Genomic DNA, 18,998 nt, shown 5'->3' with positions numbered 1-18,998 from the left:
GTCAAAATTAAAAGTAAATTTTATTAATTTATGTGGTAAGTTTTTTGCAATTTTTTTAAGTTAATCTGATTGATTAAACGTTTCTCAAAGACTAATGGATTGTATTTTTATTTTCATCCACTCTGCGTCAATCTAATTTTAAATATGTGAAAATTACACAGTCTTTTTCCATTACTGCTTCCCCATTCCCGATATAGTTCATCATATTAGTTGATGAACTATACAACGAAAAAAATTATCATCTTGATTTTCTAACCCAATTTTTTCTTCTAATTACAAAAGGCAACTTTTACATTTTTATTTAAAAGGCAGAATCTAACTTGTAATAACCGTTTAATATTATACATATACAATTACATATAATAATTATTTTAATGAGAATAAATTAATTTTTCGTGAAATGCTTATCAATATTAAAAAGATAACAACATCCGCTTGGTAAGGTAATACTTACAATGTACATTACATTTAAAGCAGTTAAAGCGTTTTTAGAACATGTGAATCCTCCACACATCGTTAATATAGTTCAATTAAATTGAAATAAGTAAATAAAGAATATTTTCCAATAATATTTTACTATTTACGGATGCACGTAAAAATCACGACAAATTAAATTACTGTAAATCCAAGTTATGCGGTATAAACAAACCTCCGATAATTTTACATCAGCTGATGCTTGAAGTCTCTACTACACCAAAATTAGAGAAAACATTTTTTTCAAAAGTTCTGTTGTAATAACAATGGATAAAACAAGAAATTATAAAAATGCATTAAACAAATAATAATACTAAAATTATCCATAATATAATTTTATAAGATCTATTGCTGCCTTTAAGATCTCACTTATAATATTTTAAGTACAACAAATAAAGAACATTCCTTAAGTCCCAAAAAATAGATTTCAAGTTAATTAATTTTTGAATAGAGTTAAATTTTGTTTATTTTTCTAAAATTAAAATTTTTAGAAGGCGACACGAGCGAGTTACTACAACTGTAATATGTACAGCTGTTTTTGTTATAAAAGTCAGCTGTACCCAAACAAATGTTCTAGAAACTTGAACTTTAATTTATTGCTTTCTGCTTTATTTTTACCGGTTTTATGCGCATAATTTTTTATTCAGTTGTACGAAAACATTTATAAGCATTCAATGCGTACTTTTAAATACTTAAAATAAGATTATTTTTTTATTTTTTACTAATACTTATGAGTAATTTTATAAATACTTGTCGCATAACAATACATGGTATTGTTGAAAGGTTAGCGCCAAATTATTAAAAATGGATACACGAGTTACAAATATGATAGAAAAAGGTGTTGATGACCCTGATTTTAGAATTACACCGTATCAACAGATGGCTGCTGCATGTACAGGGGCATTATTAACGTCTTTAATTGGTAAGTTACTTAATTTGAATTCAGATTGTTAATTTCGGTAGTTACATTTTTCTTGGGATGTTGCATAACTTATTTCTGTTAGTATCTTAATTAATCAGTACTGAAAGCTGTATAAAGCTTAATTTATTTTGTAGTTCTGATTGATGCTACAGGTTGTCCAGAGAAACTGAACAAATCTGGTGATTTTATGTGCTTTTGATTATGGTTCAGTATATTTTTATATCATTCTCAAACATACAGTAAGTTTTGACTAATTCTATATGTATTAGAAACATTATTAGACAATAAATTAGTGAAATTTTTAATGCTTTGTGAGATAATGATGTACGTCTCGACCACAGTATCTTAACATATGTAAAACGTGCAGTATTCAAGAATATGAAAAGCAACAGTACATGGCAAAATGATATTATTTGTGAGTATAAAAACTCTCATACATACACAAGGAAATTAATTATAGTTCTGTTAGCTGGCTTTATAATAAAAGATTTTTTTTTTTAAATTATAAATACAGTTTTACTTTGATTGCATTTGTTAGTTTATGCAGCAACCATTGTTTTTCCTAAAATACAAATTGTTTTATGACTTGAGCATTTCGGGAAAAAATTAGTTTTTCTGACTATGCATTGTGGAATTATTGAATTCCATTTTTATTTTAGTCGCAAAGTTGCCCCTTATTTAGAGTTTCTCCAACTTTTATTAAAAATCGCAACACTCTTGATTGTCTGACAGGTAGTTGTGGCTATATACAGCCAAAATGTAATAAACAAGTGAGGTTTACATTGGCTGCTTGACCTACAGGTTGGTACTTTTGTCTATATAAAACATAATGTCCTTAAAAATTATTAATTTGCACTATAATGATGTTAAAAAATGCAATTTCATTATGAATATTTTTCTTTAAAGAAAATATTTGATTTTGTATAGAGTGTATAAACTATTTTACTTAATAATCATACATCACGGCATAATTTGGAAATCATTGCTTAAACCCCAATTGTTTAAACATCTCTAAATTTCATAATAAAATTAAATGTTCTTTGCATGATTGAGTAATGCATACCCTTTTTTCAGTGTTTAAGTGCCTTGATAGAGAGTATTATTTTATAAAGTTGTAGACAGTGTGATACCAGTCTCAACTCAGTCCTGAAAGTGCATCCTCAAGAATAATTAACATCCTATGCTAGGTTTACTATAAAAGATAGGAGTTAAGTGGTTTCCCAATTTAATTTGATTTCCCAAATTTAATTGATGTTTTTTTAGCCATTCAAATGACACAGACATCTTGATTCCATTCAACAGTGGCTGGTCTTTGAAGTTTGCATCATCAATCTGAGATAATAGATCTATTGTTTCTTGTTCATATTGCCTTTACACACGTCACTGATAAACGACAGAAGAGATTGTGTAAAACTGCAATTTTATGTATCCCTTTTTTGTAAAAAAAATAAAATATAAATTGAAATGTATATAATGAACAGATAACTTATTTCTGAAAATTAAAAATTGATTATTATACATTTCTTTGCAAACCATTTGTAATTTATTAATAACATGTGGTCCTTTGAAATACAATTATTTTTTTTTTAAGAATTTCCACTGATTAAATTTAAATTGAATAATTTTTATACTAATTTTCATGATCTGTTCAACAAATGTAATTTTTTTTTTTAATTTTTACATAAAAATAACATTTTTTTTGTAGATTGTTACACACCCATTAATAATGCACATTAGATATTAATTTTGAATAATTTGATCAGTTGTATACTCAGCCTTTTTTATTTTATCATTATTACCCAGTATCATATGAGTAATTGAAATAAATTGTTTTATATCTGTTTCCCTACAGTTTTGGAGTTGAAAAAAGAGTTCCCAATTACACTTGAGGTTTAAATGATTCACCATTTACTGGTTCAAAATCTCAATGTACATTTCATCAGTACTGCAAATTTTGAAGCAAAAATGCATGAATTTCTATTAATCTTTGTTAGTATAAAATTGCAACTTTAAAGTTGCTATGTTTAGGTAATTCTGTTTTTATTTAGGTAGTTAAGAGCATAGGGGGGGGGACCCTTCAGGTGAAAATATTCTTTTAAATAAATTGTTTTACCAATTATATATAATACTTGCTGGAATCACAGTAGGTTCTGATATTTTTACACCCATCACCCATTGGTCATGAAGACGATGTAATGCAAGTTTCACACTTGCAAATAAAGAGCTATGCTTTGATGGTCGCAGAAATAAATTATAAAACACTTAAAAATCATTTACGAAAACTAGATAGCCATTTTATTCGTATACAGTCATTAATTGTAAACTGTGAGAAAATATTGTAAATAAGAAAATAAGTATTTAAATAAATAATAAAAAATTACTTGTAAAACAAGTATTTTTTCAAGTACATTTAGAATTGGAGTAAAAATATGCACATAAATGTCATTTTAAGCAATGTAATTGAAACATAAATTACATTTTTTTTTTTTTTTTTTTTTTGGGCAATCTGAGTAAAATTTTTGTTGTAATTTGTGGGCAGTCTGAGTTGAAGTTTTTTTAGTGATTTAGATGTTTTCCAGGTAAATCTATGCCTTTTATTTTGATTACCTAAAACAAAAGCAATTGTATGTTATTTCTACTCTAATTAAAAACTGTTAAAAAGTTTCATACTTGGCTCATTTACTAAAGATTTCAATTTACTGGCATTGGGTTATCAGTTATGTTCATAAAAACAAATATTATATATATAGTATTATAATATTATTTGATTTCCTCACACATTTTTAGCTATTCTTACATCTTCAGAAGGAATTTATAATAATTAAAAATATGAAATTAGATATAACTGTTGATCGTCAAAGATAAGATCAAATTTGTAAATGTTAGTCACAAGTATCACAGATCGCAGAGTATCACAACTGTTATTTATAACTATTGTGATACTCGTACAAAACAGACTTAATTATTTTAATTTTACTTAAGAATTTAACATTTAAAAAATTTATTTTATCATTATCAATTGTTATATCTTTTTGAATTTTACACATTTTAATTCTAAATTATTATAAATTCCTCCTGAAGATGGCAAATAGCTGAAAACATTTGAGGAAATCAAATAATATATATTGTAAGCTGTTTTTAATATTATATATAATAATAATTATATATTAATGGTGCCATGTTTGAAAAACATAAAAACAAATAGTCCACTGGGAAGCAGACCTATCGTCTGTTAACTCATCACAAATTTCATGCGCAGCACTGAATTTTTGTCTGATTTGGATCTTTATGAAATAGCGTATAAATAGTATTAAATTGTTGTATGTGGCCAATCACTGAACAAATTCTATGCAAAGAATATGTATGAGTTATTAAAAAACGTAACTTCATTTTCAGTTTATTATTTTTTACTATTTTAAGTATTATCTAATAAAGGCCAAGATGAGCCTAATGTCATTCAACTATTGTGCTCTAAGAGAGTGCTTAATCATGGTTTGGATCAGCATTCTTTATATCATTCAGTTTCCAGGATGCTGGCACTATCAAAGGAATTTACTATATCACAAAGATTCTAAAATATATTTATTTTTAATATTTTTTTAATTTGATTGTTTCTTATAAAGGTTCAGAATTTTCCTTGATAATCAAATATTGTTGAATTTTTTTTAGTAACTCCTCTTGATGTTGTTAAGATAAGACTTCAAGCTCAACAAAAAATGTTAACATCAAATAAATGTTTCCTGTATTGCAATGGTCTCATGGATCACATTTGCCCGTGTGTTGATGGGACATCTTCAAACTATTGGTATAGAAGGCCTAGCCATTTTAATGGAACATTGGTAAGTGGTTTGAAATTATTTCAAACTTGTATTATATCACTGTAGTTTTTTAATCTGGATATCTTTTTTTCATTCTTTCATTGTGAAAATAAAGTACTTTCTTAATAATCTCTGAGATTAATGGATCTGATAATTTTTTTTAATAATAAATATAAATTCTTGTTCTGAATTTTCTGAAACTGCTATGTTATTAATTTGTACATGTAAATTTATAATTATGAATATTTTATATTAATTAACATGTTATAATGATTTTTTTATTCGGTAATCAGTTAGTTATATAAAAATAATATGCCAAATCGATATTAATATTAATGACTATTATTTTATTGTTTATGTAGATTAATGAAACTCTAGTGATAAAAATATTATAGTAATTATTTAGGAAGTTCACACACATTCTAAAGCCAATAATCTTGGCTTATTTTTGTTAGTCATTGTGTTAATCATTAATAAACAAGAAAAAAGTGTCAGTCTAATAAAGTTTTTAAATTTTACCATCTTTTTCTTATAATAATGATGAATATATTTTCTTTTGCTTTTTCTTAATGTATGAGAAGAGAGTAGTAAGTCAGTATGACACAAACATTACTTTCAAATAACTTTATATTTACATATTCTATTTTAAAGGAAATGACTCGGATATTGCATAAAAAACATCAATACGACAGCTTTTACTAGAGTTACATACCTTGTAATTTACGCAGTATCCTCACCCAAAATTTTGTAATTCAGTCCTATACAAGTGTAATATACATTATTTTCAAACTAAATAATTGGTTATTGTGTTCAATCATTGTACTCAGCCTAATGATAGACCAGTTTAATATTTAAAGTTTATCAAAGTTAGCAAGCTAAGCAAGTGTTTGGTTATGATTGCTGATATCATACAAAGTTCAGAATATACTCATTTAATGCAATTTAATCAGTTAATATTTAATTACAATCTATCAATAACTGAAATCAGTTGACACAAATTTCAGTGAAGTATATTTAGAAATGGCTAATAAACATTTGATACAAATTATATAAAAAATAAAAAAAATGTAAAAATCAAGAGTATTGATACAAATTCAAAACGTTACCCTTGCCACGATGGGAAAATGTAATTTTTTCATTTTAAAATTTATATGTCAAAAATTACAATAAAGCGACACTTTTTTTTAGTGTACTTAAAGTCAGCATGTTAAAACATCATAATCCAAGATTACTGACTTTTGAATGTGCGTCATCTTTCTAGGTGATTATCAATATTACATTTTTGTATTTCCATGTATTTGTGTATCTTAGGAGACGACGTATCTACAATTCAGAAAAAGTCTTGTTTAAGTTACATTTTAATACTCTTAGCCAATCAGCCTTATGTGTGATCTGAAAATTCTGGGCCCTTAACTTTTTCCAGTTATTTTTCCCAGATTTTATAAGATTATCTTTGTATTAAAATTATCTTGAGTATAAAATTTTGTTTTCCAAGTAGGTTAAAATTTTTGTGGTAAAAATATATTCCCAAATTACGCTTTATTATTTTCCCTTCTTACTTAGCTATTTTTCTGTTCTAAGACGTACCAAATTGGACCTTCAACAAATAGTTCTTAACCTAACTCTGGGAAAAACCACTTTTCCTTAAGTATTCTTTCAAACTCACACTATCTGCTCTCGATTTCCTTTACTTATTATTTATTATATTTTTTTAAATGGCATTGGCTTTGTAAATGGTTTAATTATGACTTGGCCATTGTCAAGTTAAACCACATCCCTGAAACATCCAAGGTGTTGTGAAATCGTTTCTTTGTAAGGGACATAGTTTGTCATCTTAATCAAGATCCTGTTATTAAATGTTTGGTTATTAAACTATTAGTATCTCTACTAATCTTAATCAAGATCCTGTTATTAAATGTTTGGTTATTAAACTATTAGTATCTCCACTAATCTTAATCAAGATCCTGTTATTAAATGTTTGGTTATTAAACTATTAGTATCTCCTTTAATTTGACATTCACAATGTTTCCAGGAAAATTCATTATTTTTTTTTTGTGAGATGAAGTCTTGTATGGACTCTGGCCGACCATTCTTGAGATGCATTTTATGTATATATTATATTGATATGTAATTATATCAATATAATATTATTATAATAAAGAATTAATGAAGAAAGAATATTCAGAATGGGTATTTTAAAATTGAAAAGAATGTGGTGGTTCTATTAGTTTTTATGTGCGTAAATGTATGTGTTTAGTGGCATAACTGAATGGCATATTTATGGACAGAATAAGTTTATAATTGAACCTAACTCAGCTAATCATAGCCTATTTTAATTTTTCAGAATTTTAAAATTTGGAGCATGTTCTGCCCTGTCACCATAACACCATTTTTATTAATCCAAGAACCTTAAGTAACAGCCAATAAATCATTAGATAGTTCTATGGTACAAGTAGAATATGTATTCTCTGCCTTTTCAATATAATTGTATTTCAGGCTGTCTCTTGAATTTTAAGATATGATGTGATTATTAGATAAAACTAACATTGTCAATGTTTTTTATTTTGGTTTCTTTAAAGTAAATTACATTTTTTTCTAGTTGCTACTTAACTACAGTTTAAAATTTTAAATCATTCAGCCATTTTAAATATAATGCCTCTTTTTCTAATCTTAAGTTTTTCTCTCAGAAAGAATCTTTTAACAGTTTTTATCTAGCCTAACATAAAACTTTGAATGATTGTTATAAAAATTATTAAAAAAATCATTAATATTATAATCCAATTTATCCATATTTATCTTCTATTTCATCAGCAGTACATTGAAAATATTATAATGAAAACAATATAATTTATGTTGTTATAATTATAACACAGTAGAATTGATTAGTGGTAGTAGCTGAAGTACGATTATTGTATTTCTTTAAATCAGTACGTCTCTTTTTGTTCAGCATTGATTCAACAAATTTTTAATAAAGTTTCTAAAATTTTATAGGTAAGCTGGTTAATGCAGAGCTGGTTTATAGGACAGCCTATTGCATTTGGAAACATTGTTTTGTTTAATTTCTACAATTAACAGTTTTATTAATTATTACAGGATGCCTTTATAAAAATAACAAGAAATGAAGGACTACAATCTTTATGGAGTGGTTTAAGTCCTACGTTAGTTCTAGCTTTACCTGCAACAGTTGTATATTTTGTAACATATGAACAGCTAAGAACAAGATTAAAAGATAGGTTTGTTTCTCAAAGCACTAAAACAGGTAATGTTACTCAACCGTTTTGGATTCCACTTGTTTCTGGTTGTATGGCTAGATTATGGGCTGCAACAACTGTTAGCCCATTAGAACTTATTAGAACTAAAATGCAGTCAAAAAGATTAAGTTATTTTGGTAAGTGTTCATTATTTTATTTTATTTTATTATTTAGTAACATGTTTTGTACTTTGTATTCTGTCTTCTTTTTCACCCCATACTTATTATTCTTGGTTTGGTTGATAATGGGTTATGGAGTATTATCTTGTTCTGTATCACCATTGTTCTTCCCTTACTTTTCCCATAACCTTCCTATTATTCTTACAAATTTTGTATGACTACAGTTTCCTTGTTCCCTTATCCATTTTATAAGTACAGTGATTTCAAATTTTATTTTCTTCAAGAAGATTAGTTGTTTCCTGTTCCAACACTGAACTTTTGTTCCCATTTGTGTTTTTATTTTTTTATTATGGACATAAACAACTTTAAAGTGCTAAATTTGGTGATTAGCAGGAATTATTTTATTAGATTAACTTGATATATCTAACTCAGCTTACCAACCTGCTAGTATATAAATCCTTCAGACCTCGTAATCTCTAAGGTGTCATGTTAGTAATGTGAACTTAGCATATTTTAGTAATTTTATTCATTATAAGTTTAATTTCATATAACATGTATCAATATTACAAGGTTTGATAAAAAATATGCAGAATATTTCAATTTCCTGGGTTGTATTAAAGTTGTCACATTTTTTTTTTGTTGTGTTGGTACACTTGCCGTTAATGTATATTTACATTGTTAGCCATATTGGATGGTTAGTTTATTGTTGGCAACCAAAGAGGTGTTTTGGTATGGTCAGCAATTTTTAACTTGTGGAAAAACTGGAAAAGAATTTGCTTTAAGAATGGAATAAATTGCAGCACCTTATTGGAAATGTTATGTTGCTTTTGGTGATTATTCTGTGAATAAAAGAAGCATTGACAAGTGGTACAAATGTTTTCAAGTGGGCGGTAAAGACATTAAAAAAGATGAGCGCCCTGGATGTCCCAGCACATCCCATGTCCCAGCACATTTGACCAATGATGTCAAAAAAGTGAAGAAAATGATTTTGAACAATCGCTGAATCACTATCAGAAAAATTGCTGATGATGTTGGCATATCATTTGGTTAATGCCAAGCAATTTTTTTGGATGTTGTTATGAAACATGTAGCAGCAAAATTGTTGAATTTTGGCCAAAAGCAGTGCTGAATGAACATTGCTCTGGAATTGGTGAATGTTTTGCCAACATTGAAGTGATAAACAGAATCGCTGAAAGAGCTAAAAGCCATACTGAAAATTGTGTAACAGTGGGGCTTAGAAGATTGGAAAAAGCACTGGCTCAAATGTTATATCTGAAGGGGAGTACTTCGAAGGCGACAAAATCAGTATTTATGAATAAGTAAAGATTTTTTGAAAAAACTAAAATTCTGCATATTTTTCTATCAAACCTCATATGTTATGACATATCAAATTTGACAATCTAAATATTTTTATAGTGTACATAAACCTCGTTTTTCCACTAATATAGTTTACTGATGTTATATCATTTGAATTCAGTGATCAGTTTGAAACTATATGTAGCTATATTGGCCATCATTGGCCAATCTTTAAAACTATATGTAGCTAGCTATATTGGCCATCATTGGCCAATCACAGTCAATCCATAATTGTAGATATGTTTTTATATGATGCCAGTATGAAGTTTTTCAATAAATGGATCAATATGTAGAAATTATTTTGAAGGACGTATGAAATTGTGCAGCATTTAATCCTTAACAATTTATGAGGAGCTAGTAAGGGAAACTTTTTAAGGTTCTGTTATATTTTGTATGAGTAAAAAGGGATGCTGAAGTTTTGGTAGTTAGAATATTTACTAATGTAATGAGAAATGAAAAAAATAATTAAATCACACACAGGAAGTACTGCCATAAATTTTTGTATTTGTTAAAGATTAGAAGCAGTTTCTGATTATGGGTATTAAGACAGTTATTTTTTCATCTAAAAAAATGGAACTATTATTAAAAGAAATTTGAGAAATATTCATCTTAGTTACAAGATCAGTTCATGAATTTAAAGAGAACTTTAAAATTTCATTACAATAAATATTTTTATATTATGCCATCTTTGACAGTTAATGTAACTGAATAAAATTTTGAGTAATGCAAAAAAGTAAGTAAGATATGTGTATGGGGGAGTAAATCATTTGAATAACTAAAAAACTGATGTATCATCAATAATTATATCATTGTGGAATGTAAGCTACAGTCTTTGATCCAATTATATAATGCAAGAAAAAGTTACAAGCAAGGGGAAATAAGTTATGAATAATTTATAATTAATTGTTCATAACATGATGCAGATTCAACTGAGACAGTTGTAGAATGTTTATTTTTAACTGTCATCATTGCTCCTCCTGAAATTATAAGTAGTTTAAACAAGAAAAAATGAATTGTAAAACCTTCACTATTTTTTTGATATTAAAATTATTGTATTGTAAATTATCCATTATACGGAGAAAAATTTGTTTTTAAATCCCTATTTTTTTATGGTATTTCAGATTAGTATATCTTTATAGGATTTGTTTTACTCTAGGTTATTCTATCTAACTCAACTATTTAAACTATACCGGCAATCAAAAGTTTGTAAAATTCATTAATTAGTAAATTTATGGACATAATTAAAATTTGTGCATTGAAAATTTATTTAGGATCTACAGATTATGGTTTGATTATGGTTTGGATATTTTTTTGTATAATTTAATCGATACATTTTTCTGCATAATTCGATACAATTTACCATAGATTAAAGCTTTGGAAATTTTTGAAAATATATTGAGTAAAAACTTTCATTGAATGATTAGAACAGTTTTAAACAGTTGTAATACAGATATAGTTATTAAAATAATTAGGTTATAATTACTATTATTTTATTATATTATTATCTGTTTAAACCATTCGTTGTGAAAATGGGGGATAAATGCCCCCTTGTGGGCATTGGAGGCCTTCAGGGGGGAGGGTTTGTAGAAGCCCACAGAAAATTGGGAGAGTTCAGGCGGTCTAGGACAGCGATGGCTGATTAAAAAGAAAGGCAAAAATCATGTTTTTCTAATATTTCAGGCTAAACTTAAATACTTTAAAAAACTAAAGGGACACCTATATTTTATCATAAAAGATGATTGTATTCAAACTTTAACTTTGCAACCAAGAGGCGTAGAGACGAATAAAAAAACACGAATAAAAAGTTTTAAAAATTTTTGAAGTTCTTCTGTGTTTGATTGAGTGTACGGGGGAATCAGAATTTTTTCAGTAAATTGCATTAAAATCGTTTAAAAGCTTAAGACTTAAGACTTCAATTTCTTTTTTTGTATGTCTTTCTATGATTTTTCTGAACCGAAATATTCCACGTTAAAGAGAAAAGGCCACTTTTGTCTTAAATGCTGCACATCTCCTGATCTAAGCGCAATGCATTGATGCAAATAAATGGAAATTAAAGGGTTTTGATATAGCTTTAATGACAGATTTTAATGTCTTTAATGTAGCATTGTAGGTTTTGGCTTTTGTTAATTTTGTGCCAAGGTATTGAAATCTTTAAAGATTGAGACTGCAACATGTACCACCTGTTCTCAGCTTAACCCAAGATCAATTGAATATGCTATCACTATTGTTATATTACTATGTAGATACAATTGTAATTTTTTTGAAATAAAAATAGTTTTTTGAAAATATGCTTTATAGTTGTTCTCATTTAAAATGCAAGTTTCAACTCAGAGATACAATATGCCATGTTTAAAAACAGTAACTGCAATTGCTGTTTTTAAGATGCAATCTTAAAAACAGCAATTAAAATTATTATTTTTAACAGATGGTAAATTAAAAAATTTTGGGGGTGCTAGAAAAGTTTTGATTCTCGATATGGGTAGTGGGCGAAAAAGTTTGAGATTCAACGGTTTAAAGTAAAGCTTACATAGTTAATAAATAACTATTTATTTAATCTGTAATATTAATTGTTAACAATCTGTATTAAATTTGATAATTTAATCCATGCATATCTGTTAGTTATAATAATCATTTGTTATATATTTATTTATTTTTTATTATTTGCATATAGAAACACATCAAGTATTACAAGGCTTACTTCAAACTCATGGTTGGAAAGGGTTGTGGAAAGGATTGGCTCCTACACTATTGAGAGATGTTCCATTCTCTGGTAGGTTATACATAGTTTATATTAAACATATAATTATTAAAAATTTTTATTTTTGAAGAAAACACTATATTTTTTTTTTAAATACACTTTTGAAACATGTTACATTCTCTGGAAAGTTGTACAATATTATAAGATTATAAAGTATTTACTTATCCAAGAAATTGTTAATAATTGAAGCAAATGACATTTTTGCTGATTTAAATGTATAAAAAATATTAGGGTAGAAATTTAATTAAAATTGTCCTTAAATTTTCATTTTTCTATTTTGTAAGCAAAACTTATGAAAAATATTTTTATTTATTTATTTCAGGTATTTATTGGGTATCTTATGAACAACTTAAGTCAATGCGTAATACAAAAGTGACATTCATGTTCAGTTTTATAGCAGGCAGTATATCAGGAGCAGTAAGTATATTTCAACTCTTCATTATCCTTCAAATACATTTTTCAAATATAAGATCATGTTACAGAAAAACTAATAATGGACAAGAATTCAATCTGAACAGTAATGCGAATAATTTACTGACCTATGTTAGAAAAATTTGCCATACAGATTTAGTATATAACACTTGCTTTTCATAAATTAATGTGAGACGTCAAAGTAAAAAATAAAACATTCAGCTATAATAGATTAAAAGATTCTTTTCATTTGATACTTACATGATTTAGATTTAAGCCCTTATAATATATTGTCACTAATTTTCTATTTAATCTGCACAGAAATTAGGTATTACATTTTGTGACTTTCAGATTGCTGCGATTGTAACTACACCATTTGATGTTGTTAAAACATTTCGTCAAATTGAACTTGCAGATGAGATTATTACAGGTAGGAAAATTTTTTTCATTTCCTTCTGTCTAATTTTTTATTTTCTATTTATTGAAAAATTTTTAAATTTGTATTTAATAAATAGCGTAATAATGAGGACTTTTTTCTGTAATGTATTAGGATATAATATAAAATCTTAAAATAGTTTTTGTCACTATAGTTTGCACTGAGTTGCACTGGGTTCAGTCCTTTAGATGTCTCAAATCTCCTCACACAAATACCATCTCCATCGTTAATAGTAGGAGACTTCAATGCCCATCATATTTCCTGGGGCTCAACCTTCTGCTCCACTCGAGGAAATATGATAAACAGATTGAGACAAGATTTTGACCTTTGCCTACTGAATAATGGATCACACACATTTATGTCCTTATCAACTGGTACTGTATCTAACCTTGATCTTTCCATATGCTCACCGAATGTACTCCCTCATTTTAATTGGTCGGTTTGTGATGACTTTCACATAGACCAATTATTATTAGTTTCGGTGTAGACTGTGAGATTAAAAGAAGGCCATGGAGATGGATTGTTGAAAAGGCAGATTGGAACGGATACCATAAAGCATTCCAATCTCAGTATGATGATGGAGCGAACATCCTCGACCAATATTCTTCTTTTACGTCCATGATACTTGAGAATGCCAACAGATATATCCCACAAACATCGAGTAATCCTAGACGTCCTTTCGTTCCATGGTGGAACGATGATTGCAAAAATGCTATTAGGAATCGACAGCAGGCACTACGTAAATTTAATCGTAGGCCTACAACAGAACATCTAAATTTATACCGCAGGGTTAGAGCAGTGTGCCATCGAGTATTCTTGGACGCTAAGAGGAATTCATGGACGAAATACGTGAGCACTTCTCACGCACTACTTCCACGTCTACTGTATGGAAGAAAATTCGTGCAATCTTCGGATCACCAAAACAATCTATTCTTGGTCTTATTGATGAAGGAGAACTCCTTTCATCCTCCTCGGAAGTGGCAAATAGTCTAGCAAAATCTTTCCGCTCGGTGTCTCTCACCTCATCATATAATAACGATTTTCAACGGTACAAGATACAAATAGAAGTATTATCGTTAAACATTGGTGATTCGGTTGGTGAATTAAACACTCCATTCGTATTTAAAGAATTGTTACATGCACTTAAAAATTCACGGGACACTTCCCCTGGACCAGACAACATTCGCCTTTCCATGCTTTCACACCTTCCTAATTCGGCACTACAACAACTTTTGAATATTTTCAATGGTTTATTTTCCGAACAAGTCTTCCCACCCGGCTGGTCAGAAGCAGTTATTATACCAGTACTAAAACCTGGTAAAGACCAGACGAACCCCTCAAGCTATCGCCCTATATCATTAACAAGCGTTTTGTGTAAAATAATGGAGAGAATGGTAAACCGCAGACTTACATGGTACTTGGAGAAACATGGCTTTCTATCTCCAGAACAGTGTGGTTTTCGGCAAGGACGATCTTCTATTGACCATTTAGTGTCACTGGAAACAGCCATACAAAACGCTTTCCTAAATCGGCAGCACCTCGTCGCTATCTTCTTCGATATAGAAAAGGCGTATGACACAGCCTGGCGACGTGGTATTCTTAACACTCTCAAAAAATGGGGAATCAAGGGCAATATGCTTGCTTTTATCCGGGGATTCTTAAATCACCGAACGACTCGTGTTCGTGTGGATGATTCGCTCTCAGATAGTGTCATCTTGGAGAATGGAGTGCCCCAAGGTAGTGTATTAAGTGCCACCTTATTTTCTGTAGCCATAAACGATATTACCAAATGTGTTCAGGCTCCTGTCTCATGCTCTCTATTTGCTGACGACTTTGCTATCTACATTGCAAGCCGTTCGGCATCTACAGCAGAGTACTGCAGAACACTATATCTCACCTTGAAGCTTGGTCCAGGATTTACTGGTTTCACATTTTCATCCGACAAAACAAAATGTGTAGTTTTTTCTCGGCTATGAAACCCTTCTATTCCGCAAATTTTTCTGAACGGAGAGACTATTACTATCTCTACTTACGTCAAGGTTTTAGGTTTATTTATTGATAGCAGTCTTACTTGGGTCAAACATTTAAAAGAATTGAAAACAAAATGTTCCAAAATTCTAGATATGATGAGAGTCCTTACTAACACCAACTGGGGAGCCGATAGATCATGTATGATACGTTTTTACTATTCCTTTGTTCGCTCCCGTTTAGATTATGGTTGTGTCGCCTACTCTTCAGCTCGTCAAACCGTGCTTAAAATGCTGGATAGTGTACATCATGCTTTCCTTCGGCTTGCCACAGGCGCGTTTAGATCAAGTCCTGTCGCAAGCTTACTTGTAGACTGTGGTGAACCATCACTTTGGGATAGACGAGACCAGCTCTTATTATCTTATTTTGCTCGTCTCAGAGGACAGCCAAATCACCTGGCTCTTGAGTCTTTAAAAATCCTAATCTAGGAAAGTATGAGGATCATCCACTTCGTACTGCACCATATAAATGTTGACACGCCGTCATTCTTTCCTATGTACCCTTGCTCATATCCTCCATGGAGAATAAACCTCATAAATTTTAATTTTGACCTGACTACATATAATAAACAATCAACACCATCTATCGTCTTTCAGCAGATGTTTCAGTGTGTTCTCTCCAAGACGAAACCAGACGCGGTTGTATACACTGATGGATCGAAACAAAACGATACAGTTGGGTGTGCTTTTGTTGTCAATGAGAGAACTTATATGTTTGGTCTCCCCGGTATTACGAGTGTGTTTACCGCTGAACTATACGCTATAAATAAGGCTCTAAACATCATTAACCCTAAATATAGAAAAATTCTTATTTGCAATGACTCGTGTAGTGCTCTCCATGCCTTAAAAGATTTTTATTCTCGCTGAGTTGAATAATCGCAACACAGAATTAAGTTTTTGCTGGGTCCCTAGCCATGTAGGGATTCCAGGTAATGAACATGCAGATTCCGCTGCCAAAGAAGCATGTAACCAGCCTCCCTTCACCACCCGAGTTGCTACTTCTGATTTCATAAACTATGTAAAACAATTAAGAGCAAGGTGGCTAGGTGATTGGACAGCTACCATTGAGAATAAACTCAGTCAGATTAAAGATTCTGTGTTATTATGGGACTCCTCAAACAGAACACCCCGGCGTGAGGAAGTAGTTCTCTGTCGATTGCGGATAGGACACACAAGAGTCACACACGAGTACCTGTTTACAAGAGGACAACCACCTCTATGCACACGATGCAACTGCCGCGTGACTGTGCACCACATACTCGTGGACTGCGTATGTTATGCGGCATTACGTCGCAAATTTAAACTACCTAGTAACATCCGTGGTATCTTGCGTGATAAGGAGGTTTTAAACCGGATGTTTCTGTTTTTACATAGTATAGGGTTAAACCGGATGTTTCTGTTTTTACATAGTATAGGGTTAATACAAAAAATTTAATTAGTATGTATTCTTTTGTAATTGCATGTATTGTACTTTTATTTATTTATTTTCCGGGCGATAACGTCCAACCGTTTTTCGCCCCAAAAAAACAAAAAAAAAAACAGCTGATTTGGATTTATCTTCACAAAAATGTTTATTATATAGAATTTTGATTATTTTTCCTAGCTAATATCTTAACTACTGATTATATAATGTTTAAAGTATAATATTAAAAAATAAAATATTAAAAAGTTAGTTTTCATTTTATCAAGAAAATTTAGACCCTACACTAATTTCATTGTAAATATGAAGATGTCTAACACGCCAACATAACTACTTCCCACACTTTTTACATGAAACTTAATTTTTATTTCCATTCTTTAGTAAATTAAAAAAAAAATCATAGTGTGATGCAGTGGGGTACATACATAATTAAAAATAATTGTTTCTGTTTTAAAAAAAAATATACTTAATTTTTTCCAGATACAGCTATCGAAAAGAAGTCTACTCTTGCAGTCATGCGACAGATCTACAATCAAAGTGGCATCCAGGGATTGTTTACTGGTTTAATTCCTAGAATTGTTAAAGTAGCACCAGCATGTGCTATAATGGTAGCAACTTTTGAATATGGGAAAAGTTTTTTTGAAAAATATAACTATACTGAATACCAAAAAAGAATATGTCTAAAAAAGAAAGAGATTCCTGAATTGAATAAATTGAGTGCCACAAATTTAAAGAATAAAGTAGCAGAGTAATATATTTATATTTATTTATTTTTTAAATGAAATGTTAATAATTAGTTACCCTTGCATAATAATTTATGTATAATATTAATCTCTAATGTTTAGCTACTTAAAACATACAAATGATTTGATAATTAAAATGAAGTATTTTAATATTTGTAGAAGATTAAAAACTATTAAAAACTAATAAGAAAGAGAGGAATAAGAAATTATTGTGGTCCTATTTTTGAATGTAAGTTAATAAATTGTATGTGATGTTACACCTTAGATATTTTTGTTGATAAAGAAGACATTGTACATACTTAAAAAAGTTAAGTTTTGTATAGTACTGATTTATTTTTGAAGTACAATAAAATTAATGTTTTAAAATGAATATTTTGGTATTAAAAAATTCTGAGTAAAGATTTATTTCAAATTTATTTATATTTATTTATTTAAAATCTTAATTTAAGTTCTACAACAGCCAGATTGGGACTTCAAATAAAAAATAATAAAAATAATAATGCTCAATATTTTTCTTTTTGACATCAGTTCAACATGTCAACCTTAAATTGTAATATTTTCTAAATCTGCAGTTAAATATGCTCGTAACAATTTTAACAATTGACCCAAATTATGGTCGCCACACCACCCCTTCTCCATTCCGAGCCATGAGGGGCTTTACTGGAGGTCATCTTTTGACCCTTTAACTGATTACTTCTCAGTAATATGCCTTCGCTTCACCCTCTAGCGCGAACCCCATGCCTAGTTCAGTTTTAATACCAACACAGTGCCACAACCATGCCCCTTTCAACGAGCCGCTCCATTTCAACAATCGCTGCTTTTGAATTAACCAAGGTTTGTTGCCTACTCCCGATAATATTTGTTTGAATTAGAAACTGGTCAGATATAAATGTGTAAAATGTAGAACAATTAATTTTGGTTTCAGGAAAAGTATAGGGACAAGAGAAATAATTTTAGCACTTGAAAAGGCATTTGATAACATAATCTAGAATAATATGTTAAGCATTGAAAATAAACAAGAACAAAAGGAAAGTGAAATGTGGTAGAAATAATCCAGATGAACCACTGAATATAAAACTCAGAAGAATTTTATTTGTGAAGTAGAATTACTAGACGGATGAAGCAGGAGTGATATACAATGCTGAATAGCATATGTGAAACTGGCTTTCAGTCAGAAATATAAATTTGCTTACATAAAAAATTAATTTAAAATCAGAAAAACATTATTGAAATTATATGTTGGACTGTGTAGCTTTATATAGA

At 29.4% G+C, this 18,998-nt stretch overlaps 2 protein-coding genes across 4 annotated transcripts in view; one reads left to right on the top strand and one right to left on the bottom strand.

The window, feature by feature from the left end:
- Positions 1-650, bottom strand: part of Tsp97E (Tetraspanin 97E) — a 47,092-nt gene extending 46,442 nt beyond the window's left edge. For all 3 annotated transcript variants that reach the window (XR_012757648.1, XR_012757647.1, XM_075375014.1), the window contains exon 1: positions 455-650. Coding sequence is in view for 1 of the 3 variants with exons in the window: in XM_075375014.1 (XP_075231129.1) it covers positions 455-514 (60 nt within the window). In the remaining 2 variants the exon portion in view is untranslated. The remainder of the gene's footprint in view (positions 1-454) is intronic.
- Positions 651-1,035: 385 nt separating this feature from the next.
- Positions 1,036-18,105, top strand: LOC142330188 (mitochondrial glutathione transporter SLC25A40-like). The gene is made up of 7 exons (XM_075375303.1): positions 1,036-1,396; positions 5,066-5,235; positions 8,308-8,602; positions 12,612-12,710; positions 13,021-13,115; positions 13,461-13,539; positions 17,473-18,105. The coding sequence occupies exons 1-7, from the start codon at positions 1,279-1,281 to the stop codon at positions 17,742-17,744; spliced, it is 1,128 nt and encodes a 375-aa protein (XP_075231418.1). The 5' UTR covers positions 1,036-1,278; the 3' UTR covers positions 17,745-18,105.
- The last annotated feature ends 893 nt before the right edge of the window (positions 18,106-18,998 follow it).

The sequence above is a fragment of the Lycorma delicatula genome, chromosome 9, assembly GCF_047948215.1.
Source record: "Lycorma delicatula isolate Av1 chromosome 9, ASM4794821v1, whole genome shotgun sequence".
In the NCBI taxonomy this organism is placed as follows: domain Eukaryota; kingdom Metazoa; phylum Arthropoda; class Insecta; order Hemiptera; family Fulgoridae; genus Lycorma; species Lycorma delicatula.
This window is presented reverse-complemented; position numbering and strand designations above follow the sequence as displayed.